The 14,093-nt window shown below is 37.5% G+C and overlaps 1 protein-coding gene across 1 annotated transcript in view; it reads right to left on the reverse strand.

The window, feature by feature from the left end:
- The window catches only part of snx2 (sorting nexin 2), a 30,905-nt gene that overhangs the window by 6,480 nt on the left and 10,332 nt on the right, over positions 1–14,093 (reverse strand). The window contains exons 7-12 of the mRNA XM_052020372.1: positions 12,610–12,688; positions 8,839–8,914; positions 6,583–6,696; positions 6,246–6,339; positions 4,208–4,413; positions 2,113–2,256 (exon numbers count right to left, since the gene is read on the reverse strand). Of these exons, the coding sequence (XP_051876332.1) occupies positions 2,113–2,256; positions 4,208–4,413; positions 6,246–6,339; positions 6,583–6,696; positions 8,839–8,914; positions 12,610–12,688 (713 nt within the window). The remainder of the gene's footprint in view (positions 1–2,112; positions 2,257–4,207; positions 4,414–6,245; positions 6,340–6,582; positions 6,697–8,838; positions 8,915–12,609; positions 12,689–14,093) is intronic.

Consider the following 14,093-nt stretch of genomic DNA (forward strand, 5'->3'; position numbering starts at 1 on the left):
ACAATTTCATTACTTAGTATCCACATTTGAGTCAGCAAATTCCAAACAGTCAAAAATGCCTCGTTTCAATCTTAAAGGTTCAGTTCATTATCTCAAGAAACTGCTTCCTAGTTCTATAGCCTCCAACACAAGAAATATTAGTATCTGAAAAGCAAAAAAACTGCAGATGCTGGAAATCCAAAATAGAAAATGTTGGAAATACTCTGGTCAAACACCAACTATGGAGCGGGAAAATCTGAGTTTACATTACCGTGACCTCAGTTGATCAGTTCTCATGGGTTAAACTAACATTAGTTCAGTTTTTCCTGGTATCCAAGTTCTAATAGATTTCTACATGCCTGCTCTCACATTTCCCCATTTACTTCCCCTCCAGAGAAGCTGCAATTAAGCCTTCATCACACTCAGCTGGCACCAATACTATCCATTTTGTCCCCCACCTTAGATGTTCCTTTCATTCTGCATCCCCACTTCTCTGCAACTTGAAACATGCTCAGTATCTACCTTGTTAAGCAACCCATTTCTAGATCACATAATGGGGCTATTAAGCATCTCCTCACAACAACCAATCTTGGGAATCAATATGATGAAACTACACTGCCTCCACCCATCATCACTCAGCAAAACTGAAAACAGTATTCCAGGTATAGTCTCAAATCCTATACAGTAAGAAAACAAATCTTACAATAAAGATATTGTAAAAATTCTCTTACAATAAAGGCCAACATTCAATTTGCTTTCTTAATTAGCTTTACTTGCATGCAACCATATTTTTCTGCTTAAAATTTCATGTGCCATATCTGCCCATTCAACCTGCCAGGAATCACCCTCCATTACTGGTCTTTAGCTCAGCATGCTTTCAGGTGGTATCATCTGCTGATTTAGAAATTGCACGCCGTACATATTGCAGTCAAGATCGATCTGTAGTCCTCATTCAGACCATGGGAAAATGCTGTGACTGATTCAGTCCAAAAAAGAAACGCATTACCACTGTTCACTTAGCTAATTTTCTATCCATACTTCTATTTCACAAGCTTCAGTCTTGATGGAAAGATGAATACAGCACTTCAAATCTTTCAAAAGCCCAACTTCAAAAAAAACCTGTTTCCTCATCAACCCACGTCTCAGAGCTCCAGTTTAACATTGCTTGCCTTTATTAAATCTACACTGGCCTTTCCCCAAATCCATTTGCTCAAGTGATTGCTAATTTTGCCACTGATCATTTCTAAAAGTTTAAGGTTTCACTGACTGGCCTGTAGAAGCTGTGTTTATCCTTTCATCTTAGAGAAAGGATGTGACATCCACAACTCTTCAGTTCTCATGCACCACCCCTGCTCCTACACATTTCAATAATAGCCAGTACCACCAGAATTTCCACTATTGGCTTGCACTCCTCAACCTAGGGTGTATCCAATCAGAATTAGGTGTTTTATCCACTTACAGCTCAACATTTCTATATCATTCACAAACCATACTTCCAATTTGCTTTGTGACCAATGCATCAGCAGCACAATTTGATCTTCATTCAATTAAAAGATGACCAAGGCCACAGTGCCAGAAGTTCATTTTCAAATTGCCAAGTTCCAATTTGCGATGAGTTTATCACAACCAATGCCTTCACATTGAGCAGGCATCTTTTAGAGCCCTAGTAGCAGGACCAATGGATTTGTCAGGTCCAAGTCCCATTTGTTTATCTCATACTTCCTCTATAGCAGAAGTTCCACCATGCTTTTTGTTCATTATCTTTTGGCATGTTCTTGGCTTTTATTGCAAAGAAAAACCTTAATATCTTTGCAATTTCTGTATTCCCATTAATTTATCAACTGCTGTGGGAACAATGTTTGCTTTGACCATTCTACACACATTCATTTTCTTCCCATACTATACATCCTCTGCAATTTTATTTTGGTTTAACAGATGGACAGTTAGACAAGAGGCAGGCAGATGGAAAAGCATCACTATTCATTAGAGTTGTGGATTTTTGGATGCCTGGAAGAGAATGGTCTAAGTTTCAGAAAGTGCAAGATTATATTTACAACCCAACTTATAGATTTACCTTTTTTTAAAAAAGTGCAATATCTTTGCCAAGAATGGCCAGGTAGAGAAAATACTTACTTCTCTTATCTCCTCTTTTGCTTGCTGCATTTTGTCAGGTTTATTTGCATATTGAAGTTTAGCATCAGCTTCCCTTTTCTTTTGCAGAGTGGCCTGTGCATCCTGCCATTTCTGCCAGCATTTCATTCGATAATCAAATACACCCTGCAGCAGAAAACAAATCTGCAATGCAACTTCTTGTTCAGCAAGTTGAGCTTTGGAAGGGAACTTACAAATCCAGCAATTATACATTAGTCCATCACACTGTGGTTGGGGATGTTTCAGAAAAGAATGAGAAAGGCAATTGCAACCAAATGATGCTATTTTAAAAGATGTAGGAACAGTGGACAAATCTGAAGGTGACACAGAAGTTGAGAAGCTATTAAAGCTGATGGGATAGAACACAAAAACATGTTACGTTCAACCTTACAGGTTAGACATCAGCTCCAGCACTGTACAATTCAGGACACGTTTGAGTATGTTATAGGGAAGAGGCAGTTATGTGGAGATACAAAGCTGGGAGCTGTTCTTACATGAAAAGGCAAAGATTTTATGTTTAAATCAGCACAAATGGATTAGGGATAAAGATTAACCAAAATATATTTAAGGTGATAGGCAAAAGGAGGAGATCAAGAAAATAAATTTAGTAAAATATTAAAATGGTAAATGCTGAAAAGGTAAAAACATCATAAGCCACAGGAGACTAAACAGGTAGCCCTTTCAAAGAGCTAGCACAAGAGCAAAGCACTAGTTACCTTTGTCACTTGAGCCAAAAAGGGTGGAAGAAAAAAATGACAAGGAACAAATCCAATTCCTCCATCCATAACTTCATGTTATTGTCTACTTCAAATATCAAGTTTTCCTTAAAAGGCCAATTTCCCATATATTAAGTTTCATCAGAACAAGGAAACTAATCTCGATTCTAATTTAACCATAAAGATTCCCATTTGTTGAATATCTGAATATTTAATCTACAAATTAATCTCAACTTCTCTCCATCCCAACAGTAGCTGGTATCCTTCCTAGAATGGGCACTTCAATCTGTACACTCTACCCATCAAAAGAGTTGCATTACACATTACTTTATCATACTCTTATTGCCAGGAAGTCCCTCATGGTAACTTAATTCCACCAAGTTTTATGCATTCTGCAGTGGCTGATGGGGAGATTGTGGGGCCTGACTTGTGCAACACATGGTGCAGTCAGGACGTGCACACCTACTTCTATACTGGGCTTGTAATCCTGAGAAACGAGCGGACACAGCCAGGAATTTGAGACTTGTTACAACATACACAGTGGAATGTTTAACTACCAGCATTACAGCAAACTGTTGTATTTGAATTCATTTACATCCTGCACCCTTCCATACTACTTTGAGCCCCATCTCAGAATGCATATGCACTTCTCCCATATTAAAAATTAGTACACCTTAGACACTCTACAGGGTATTTGCGATTATGGAACCACTCCGAAATACACATTTTAAAATAAGTGGGAATGCAGCAAAACTGCATCTCACACAATAGGGTAAATCACTCAAGGCCTCTAGAAATCTGAACAATAAACTTATTTCTTGAATTAACCAGTTTTCTATCCAGATTGTTTCTTCATATCAATTGCCTGAAATGTGAAATTTTATTCAAGTTAGAAACATGTAAGATATTCTTAAAATGGGTCCTTAGGCCTCAAGTTATTCCAGTTAACAACCACATATTCCAAATTCCTATGCGAGTCAATTCAACATAATATTTGTGGATAGTGTCCCCCCCCCCCCCCCCAAACATGAGGAAATAAATTATTTTTGAAATCAGACATTGAACACCACCTCCCATGTGCAGTATCCAAGATAAAATTTGCACTAACCAATAGAACATTATGCAAATGTATTTCATAGCATTCAAATTGTTCAGAGAACTTCAGTGAAGACTTAATCCTTTAGTTTAAGATGGATTAATCACCATCTTTCTGGTTTTAGTGCAGAGAAATCAACTTCACTGAATATTGTTCATCTCAAGTTAAAAATGGTATGAAACTACTCAACATTCACTTTTAAAATCTTACAGATCTAACTAGTGAAAAAATGCTAGAATAATTCCAAATCTACTTAACAGTTTACCTTTACAGAGGAGATGAGTCGAACATAATCACTTAGAAGTTCTGCAAATAAGAAGAAGTCAGCATTTGCTTGTTCTTGATGAAGCTGGTCTATCTTCTCTTCAACTTCTGCTAACTGTGATAGTGCCCTTGACAGGGCAGTGTGGTCCTCAGAGTTACCCAGCATGGCTGCACTCTTGGCAAAGGCAGCTGTGTTGACTGAGAGTTCTAGACAAAAAAGGTGATTTGTATATGCCAAACATTAAAACCAATTTAAAATTTGGCAAAATCTTGCAAAGTAACTGCATCATTCCCCCAGTGTGGGTCAAACTATTTTACCTCTCCAGAGTACTCTTGATTGTAGGATAGTTTGACATTTTGGATTGCTTATTATACAATCAGAAATAGTCAATTAATCAAAAGATCCACACTAGCAGATAGCATGTTATGGTATTGAAGTATCTTTCGCATTAGTGTTGCCAAGAGAAGAAAACAAACTTTGCCAAACACCAAGGTCAAAGACCTAGTACTGATTGGGCTAGCGTTCGGTATCGATTCCTTCTCTACATGGAATACATTTTAAGTGTAGAAATTGTAGAGTTGCTAGCCAAATCTTTACTGAGATGGAGGATTGCAAATTAAAGTAAGGATAAACCAAGTACTACAGGATAACTTGATCAGTGTGAAAATTTCAAGTACTGATTTGGGAGAGGACAAAAGTAATGGTAAGTTTTTAAACATTCCTGCAAGACAAATGAGATACGAGTGGGAGTGTTTAGCATCCAGTGACCGTGCACTGAGTACAAGGCCAAAAGCCATCCATGAAATCCCACAGTAAACTTCAAATTAGAGCCCCTGAAATAAATAGAGTAGTAAAGGCACAGGAAGAAAACAGTTGTGTAGAATATACAGTACAAATAGACTAGTTGATTTACACCAGACCAAGCTGGTATGCTGCCTTTTTATTAACCCATCACTATTAAATTCAATATAATCCTTAGAATCCTTTTCCCCTTACATTCCTATTGGCCACCCCTTAAACCCCATTTACTTCAGTCAAGATGAATGGCTGTTCACATTGGAGGATGGAATAATAAAATTTGGCTAGTATTTAATGCTATATTTTAGGCCCTTCAAAAGTTTTTGCAGGGGGTGGGGGGGTAACTACAGAACTGGATATCTGTGTGCACAGATCTGACAAAATTAACATTACAACAGCTATACAAACCAAATTTAGAAGTGCTAATCCAATACAAAACCAGTTCACCCCAATGGAAGTGTAACCCACTATAGACACGAGCACTTGAAATGGATGAGTGATTATTAGAATGATTTCCATGTCAAATAATTGACCAAAAAAAACACTAATTACAGGAAGAGCTGAAATGAGACTAAATGGATTATTTTCCTCTAAAGAGTTCAAATTTGATTGGCCAAATGGCCTACCATTGTACAATTCCATTGAAAGGTCGAACCTTACTTCAAGTTTGATTAATAGTGATAACACCAGAATAGCAAATAAATACAAGAGAACATGAACTAGAGATCATCTGGACATCAAATTAGACAGGTTACTAGGGTCAACTTGGCTGTCCTGTAATTATTAATGAACAGTGCAATAAAAGTCTCTCTTTCCAAAATGACTTTATTTGCATCCCTAACAATCCTTGAACCAAGAGACTGGTTAAGCTTTTAAAGGTGGTGTTGATGATTGTAGATCTGGAATCAATTCAAACCAGGTATGGACATTAGTAAACCAGATGATTGGGTTAGAGAACAATTCAGTGATTTCACGATCACAAAAACAGATGTAACATTTTACTCTACAATTTAGCAGAATTTAAATTTCCTAGTTACCATTTTGAAACTTCAACTGGACCATTAGTGAAATTTCTATAGCCAACTACTATTTGCAAAAACTGGCTGCAATAGCCTTGTTCTAATTTCAAGTGAAATTTGTAGAAGATAATCTTAGAAGTCAGATATGCAAGATAGATATGCAAACATTTGAACTGGGCTATATCTAGCAAGAACAAACCTGAGACTCAAAATATACACACCCTTTCTGTGGCAGACCAGGAGATCAACACTGTTTTGTAGTTTTCTTAACTGCTGGTCCAGGTTTTCAAATTGCTGCTGCTTTTCCTCAAACCACTGTCAGATGAAGAATGAAGTTAATTTACCAAGAACAAATCATTACAAATTATGTTACCACCAGTAAACCACTTTTCTTTTAAGGGAAAACAAATTAACTGTGGTCATAGTTTACACAATTTGACTGAATCAGAGACAACATAAGCAAATAGCTATCCATCCCATTGTCTTTTTACCCTTAGAAAGGAACTGGAAAATCTCATTAATTCATCTCATTAATCAGGTTCAAATATCAGCTCTTACTGCATCCGATTCATTCATCTTGATTGTCATTTTGTTGACAGCATCAGCAGCCTTGTTCACCATCCTCAATATGCCTGCACCACTTAGAGCCTGGGTGCTAACCGCACGAGGCAGCTAGAATTGAATGACAAATAAGGGTGAGCAATCCTGTTAAAAGCCTTGGAGGTATCTAGTTAAAGTACAAGGACCACACCATTTTCTGCTCTCATGCATTTCTGTATACAGACTTCAACTCTCATACTACAGCTAACTCAAATGCTCCAACAAAAAGGCTACTTAATCCTTTATAAAGCCCAAATAGAGTATTACTATTTGTAACAGACAGGTTCCAGTTCCATTTAAAACAGACTCAACTCAAAACATCAAACCTGTTTTCATTGTTAATCTATTAACTACCATATTTGCCTGGAATGAAAGCAACTTCATGCTTAAATTGATTGCACAGCATGATCTCATTACATGGGCAAAATTTTGCTGGAGAGGGTGCCATACTGTCAGATTTACACCTGTACATTCAGATTTACAAAGTTGGCTGAAGCTGCTGAATATGCTGATGGTAGCATTTTGGAAAGTTGAGATGGAAGCAAACTGACAAGTACACCAAGAGTGGAAAATGATAACTCATGAAACAAAAAAAATGAATCTAGAGCTGTGCACCACAGATGAGCAAAACTGACATTTATAATTCCAACCACAAGAAGTGATCATCACTTGATGCAAGTGCTTGGCAAAGACAAGATACTGCAATTTACTTTTCCCCCACAAGTCAATAACTTGATCCACTATTGAGCAGGAAAGAAATATTGGCTCCAGATAATCCAGATCATTTTTATCATAACTGGTAGAACAGTTCTAGAGTTAAGTAGCAAAAGATTGATGTCACAATTAAAAAACACTGGCAATACTGAGTTCACGTAGCATCTGTGGAGTGAAACTAATAACCTTTTGACAGTGAGGAAAATTCAGAAACTAGGCACATTTCAAATTGGAGACAAGGAAGAGGGGTGGGAGTCAGAAAAATGTTTATCATTGAAGTCCAATTAGTAATTGGTTTATTATTGTTACATGTACTGATACAATTAAAAGCTAGCTTGCATGCCATCCAGATAGATCATTCCATACACAAGTACATTGAGGCAATACAAAAAAGGGGAAAAAATGCAGAATAGTGTTACAGTTACAGAGAGAGAGAGTGTGGTGCAGGTAGGCACAGTTCCCTCCTGTCTAGATCGAACAATTCCGCTTCAGTTCATACTTAGGCCCTTTTTGTAATCCTTTAGGCAGTCCCCAATTGACAATGCTGGGCTTCCACCATTGTTCTGTGGATTGAGGTCATCATGGAAACTACAGATGGGGCAAGTGTCTGATGGGATGTGTGGGTGGTACTGAGGTGATGCTGATACTGGGCACCCATGTGCTCCTGACATGAACAAAGTACTTGGTACTATCCCAAATGCTGCTCCTTCAATGAGAAGCTACAGGTCAGGGATTCCCAGGAGTTAGTGAGGCCATAGTACTTTTCCCAAGCAAACTTTAAGCACGTTTTTGAGCTCAATTTCTATCTGCCTGATAGTCTGTTCCAATCTGTTACAAGAGAACTGTTTCAGGATGTCTGGTGTCATTCATGCCTAATGGAACCTCATTACTTTGACCTAGGTGTCAAATTTGAGGGAAGATTAGTATTTGACAAACAAGTTAGGTTCTCTGTTTGGGACTTTGCCATAGTGTCTGTGTCACTCAGATAGAGGCAAGGTATTCTTAGAGGAAAAAAGTCAGGCCTGGCCACTTAACATGTTCATTCCCACTTATCCAAAGAGCAGTATGGGTCCTGATGCAGGATCTTGACCCAAAGCGTCTACAATTCCTTCCTCCACACCTCCCCCCGCAACCCCCCCCCCCCCCACACACCAATGCTGCTTGATCTGTTAACTTCCTCCAGTGTATTGTTTGTTGCTCCAACTACAAAACTGTTGTCTGTTGTAGACCAAGTGCTATAATATTGGACAAAACCATTCCCAAGTTGAATATCATACTATAACAATGGTCTCACCACCCACCCACCTCCCACCACCCCACCCCCCAAAATCAACTGACTTACTGAATTCCAACACTCAACACCTGATCAAGTTCAGATAACAGATCAAAGATCCAGGACCACTGTGACAGTGCAATACTGTACCCACTTACCTAGAGATCACAAACACTAGTCATGATAAACTCTAAGAAAGATTGACATGTTTTGTTTTTAAAACTTACCTCACTACTTTCCAAAAAATGCCTCAAGTCAGGATCTTGCAACAGGGTTGGATGCTTTATTGTGCGTTGCAGGTATCTGCAATTTAAAATTAATAACACTTTGTCCAGAGTCTAAAAGTTGTCTAAATATCCATAATTAGTGCACATAATACTAAAAACAGTTTCTATATTTCAAATGTCAATTCTTCATATAAAACAAGGATTAGATTTTCATGCAAGGCATTCTGTTTGATGCCAACAATACATAGCCATTAATGACTCTGACCTTTTGATACATCAACAGGTTTAAAAAAAAGGGCAGAGAAATGTCAAGACTCCTCTGAAATGGAATTTTTATTCTGTGCATCAAGGTGCACAAAATATCATACATCACAGCCAGTCAAGATAAATACCAGACAGGTCTCATATCTCGACTACAATGTTTTGCAGCTCAATTACATTGAGCATGATTAATTTTGGTCCAGATGAGTGAAATTTTAATCTCATTCCATCTGGGGACAAAGCTGTGTGCTATTTGAAATCCCAAAGCTCATTTCCAATTTACAAACCAGCACACTTAGATTTACCCCATAAAATCTTAAATTTGAGCTTCTAGTTTGGGTTAAGTGAAGATTTAATTTTCACTAACCAATGATGGTAATTCTGCCTACAAACCCGAGTGCCCAAAATGTGGCTGACCTGTGCCTTGTAGGCAAATTCTAATTTAACAAATCAAACCCCACCACCCCCCCCCCCCAAATAAAACCTTGTTTACATGTACTCAGCCTCAAATGCATTTACAGACTGTTGAAATATTCCGTTCTAAGTTTACATTATTTTAAAATTGCATCTATCCAATATTTACCTTTTAAAGAACATGACTACTTTTCCCTAAATGTCATTATTCAAAGTCTCATATCACCTCAAATGCTCTTAGAAAGGCTTACAAACATCTTCCAAGAAATTAACAGTGATAACCTCTTGCAAAAAGTGCACCTGCTCTGTAGATACTGGCATGCAGCTGCAGCAAGAGGGTGAGAATTTGCTCCAGAGTGAACACACACCTCACTGAATCATTGTGCAAGATGCCATGCCATTGAGTCCAAAAAAAGATTTCAGGGTAAAGTTTACTACATTGGCTGACTTGGTCATGTTAAATGCCATCAATAAGCAGCAGCAAATGGGAGAAAGTGCAGGAAAGCCAAATACTATTGTTAAAATGCCAGCTTCTTGTATGAATTTTAATTCCCATTTCATCGACTGTTTCTCCCTGCTATAGCATGTAATTTTGTGGGCATCACTGTCACAAATCTTCAGCAGGATTTATTAACACAAGTTTCCTCAAATTTCTCCCGTAACTCAAAACATCTGGCAGATTCCACCAATAGCAACCATTTCTCAAGCTAGACTTAGATGTCTAATCAAAAGAATGATAAATGTTCCTCTCTGATTAAAACACTTGGAAGCTTCAAGTTTGAGCATCAAGTGTATATTTGAAAATTAAAAGTTTATCACAAATACTACAATACCTCTCAGGATCATGAAAACCTGCAAATCTCAGTTTTATTCCAGGCCCTTTACAAGTGTTGAAATTGGTGATAAATGAAGTCACACAAAGTAGCCCGAGGAACAGAATGAATTACATTAAAATTCATGAATAGAAACAACCAAAAATGTTCAAAATAAGACTTTTTTGCTACAATAATAGCAACTACAATCCAATTTGCCAGAGACGACATTTAGAGAAAACAAATATTCAGCAGAAGTCTGTAATATTGGGTTGGGTAGTTTTTTTTTAATATAATAAAGGCTTCAGGAGATAAAAATCAGAAGTAGTTCAGGTCATTGACCTTTCACAAACATTATTTTGCTCTTTACTGATGTGGTCTGACTGGTTGAGTATCACCAGCATTTTCTGTTTCAAGCTTCAAGATTATGGGGAGGGTTTATCAGCCCTGACTTTTTCCATAGGAATCGAGATTCTGCTTCCTTTGGGAGATTGCATATTTGAAGGGAGGCCATGTTAGAGCAGAGCATCCAGCAGTGGCTAGACAACACCGATGTGGCTGCTAACAAGAAAGTTCAACAGTCAATGGATAATAATTGCCAAGTCATCAACATTCTTGTGTCTGCTGTAAGACCAGACAGCAAACTAGTCACAAATAGTTAAAGGTCAAAGATTCACCGACTTCAAAGCTTTTCTGCAATTCAGAAAGCACGTCAGGAATATGATGAAATACTCCGATGTGCTTCGAGTGCAACTCTGAACTATTTACATCTGTCAGACAGCAGCCACCATCTTAAACCTTACTCCCTCCACATCCAAGTGGATATTATCCATTTAAAAGGCATGGCAGCAGTTTGCTCTGACTTCAGATGTATGCACCACCTTTAAAAGCTGAAGGACAGCAAGTACCCAAAGGTAATATCATCTCAAATTAGACAAGTATTATTTCAGATACTGGAACCTCAAAGTACTTTTACTATAGGATCTAACAAGACAACAGCTCAAACTTCAAATACTATTATAGGTGAATGTTAAAAAATGCTGGCCTTGGCAGTATCACAAACACTAAATGCATTAAAAATATTAAGTGGGCCATAACAATTTTAGTCTGCAAGGGGGATTTCTCTCAAGAGATTATCCCCATCAATTCCAAAATCTATTATTCAAAAGAACATCCAGGAATTTACTACCTGCCCATTGCCCCAAGTAGTTTATCAAAATGACAACACTGAATTCCCCATAAAATTCAACTGTTAGTCAAGCATAGACAACCAATATGTTTGTTAGTACGAGGAGTACGTTCAAAGTTACGGAGGATTCCCTCATTCCATGTAATTGTTGGAAGCAGATCATTTTAAAACAAGTGACAGATCTGATTGTGTAGCTCCAGTCTAAGAATTTGTATTTTTAATTTTATTGCCCATGTTTCACTTTTCTGGTTTATAGTACTGCCAAATATAGATGGAAACAGCAAATGGCCCCCCCAGATTAAAATTTAATTTGGGGAATCTTGCATTCATTAATTCACTTTTCTAACTTCAGATATTTCAGTATTATACCAAGGATTAATCAAAAGGTTTCATATGTTTCCAGGTTTATTTAGTTGATAAACAATTGAGTCATTTACAATTGGAAATATTGCATAAGTTTATTTTAAACATCAACAATTCAAAGTGAATGTACCAGAATAAGACAAAGGTTATGTGATATTGCTAGGTTTTTGAAAGCCAGGCAAATTGTTAACTCTTACAGCTTTTGGATTTGTCAGGGCTGATTAAAAGTACTGCTTCTGCACCTAGTGGCGTTCAACATCAGTGTGTGCATGGATTAATTTTCAACATCTTGTCTGTAAATTTAGCTTTGTCTATTTACCAAAAAGGAGACCATGTCTTACTTGACAAAATCCCATGCATGCCAGTTAACATCTACTTCCTTGGTATAATACCCTGTGTGTAAACCAAAGATCACACCTTTCAACCATGTTAGCTAGGGTCAAGTGAGGGTAGAGTGGTGATGATGACTCAAGGGTTGATAATTCATAGCTAATTGTACTTGCATCCAGAGTCTCAGCCCAAGATTAAAAACCTTGGTTGAGAAAGTTAATTGTCATCTTGTGACTGTACAATCGTAGGAAAAGTCTTCAATGAAGGTTGCAACTACAAGTCAAAGCACTTCATTTCACATATGAAATAACTACAAAGTTAGAATACCAAGCATATGTCAGCCCTCAAATTTGAGCCATTGGCATTCTTTAAAATTTACACATTTGTTCTAAAGCGACTTACCTCTCCAACGATGCCCTCCTTTTTTCCACAAAATCAGCTGATGATGGGTCTTCCTTTCCAACTTTGACTTTGGTCATGCCTTTCAGAATAAAACATTTTAAGTTCAAAACTGATGTACCACCAACTGATTTGCCCAATTTAGAGAACCCCAGTTAAGCACAGGAAACAATTCAATTTGTCTATTTTGTGGTAATATGATGGAAAAGTTGCTATCTACATTAAGAAAGGATCACGTGTTCTGGTAATCTCCTAGTTAGAAGGATAAAGAACTATTGTAATTGACAAATTTTCTTTGCAAAGTTTAAAGACAACTAGATTTAGAACTTAAGATCTCCCATTTATTATTTTGGTCAGGAACCAGGTTCATAAGGAATTGTGAAAGAGCCAGAAACAAGGCCAGTTGATGAAATACACTGCTCAAAACAGTGGAACCAATTTTTTTTTAAAAAAAAAGAAACTTGAAGTATACCTTTTGAGAGAACAACAACCAAGACAAAGGTCAAATGGCATTTGGCAAGATATTACAACTAGATGAGAAGCAAAATTTCAGGTTCTGAAGGTTACCAGACCCAAAACATCAACTGTTTCTTTCCACAGGTGTTGCCTGCCCTGCTGGTGTTTCCAATATTTTCTGTTTTTATTCTGGTATTTGCTGAAATCAAAAATATCCTGTAGATTTGTTTTCCATTTGAATAAACGTTGGCTCGGATTCTGCAACCCGCCCCCTCCCCCAATCATCACAGCTGACCAAAGATCTGGCAAGATGGATTTTGCATTTCCCCCCCCAAATGACATTTGCAATCAAGTAAAACTCTGCCACACTGAGGTTATCTAGCTGGTTGAACAACTAATCCCAATGAGAACTCTCAACAACAAACCAAGGCATTATATATTTTAACTAGCTTGTTAAACGGGTGAAGGTCAAGACAAGATTATAGTTGACATGGAAATATTGTCATGCTGAAAGCTGGTAGATACCAAAATTTTAACTTAAAATGTATGAAATTTGGACCCTCATTCCCTCCCATCTCAAATTTTAAAAGATCAGGAAGTGCAGTAATTAGTTTAATAGACCATTCAAAAACCAATTACACTTCATTCAGCATGGTTAACACTGCAAACTACTTGTATACAAAGCTAAATCTATTTATTGACTTCAACCAATAAGTTTGGAAAAGGCTGAGGGGGAAAAAAAAACACCCTGGAAAGAAGGAAATTGCCAATGTCAGCTTCAGGACTTGCTATTCCACCACACATTCATGTTTCACAAGTTGCTGTTAAAAAGATTCTCTTCATTACGACAGAAGATAGCCTCACAATCTTCCCAAACTGAGCCAACCTTCTGCCTCACCCTCCACCTACCCCACCCCAAATAAAGGCTTATGCTAAGAACTTGTTCAGCTTCCTATTCTCAAACCCTTTAAAAGAGACATTTCTTAAAATTAAGCAATTTGGTTCAAGTTAAAAGAAAACCCTCAAGGAAC

Source organism: Pristis pectinata, chromosome 7, assembly GCF_009764475.1.
Source record: "Pristis pectinata isolate sPriPec2 chromosome 7, sPriPec2.1.pri, whole genome shotgun sequence".
In the NCBI taxonomy this organism is placed as follows: Eukaryota; Metazoa; Chordata; class Chondrichthyes; order Rhinopristiformes; family Pristidae; genus Pristis; species Pristis pectinata.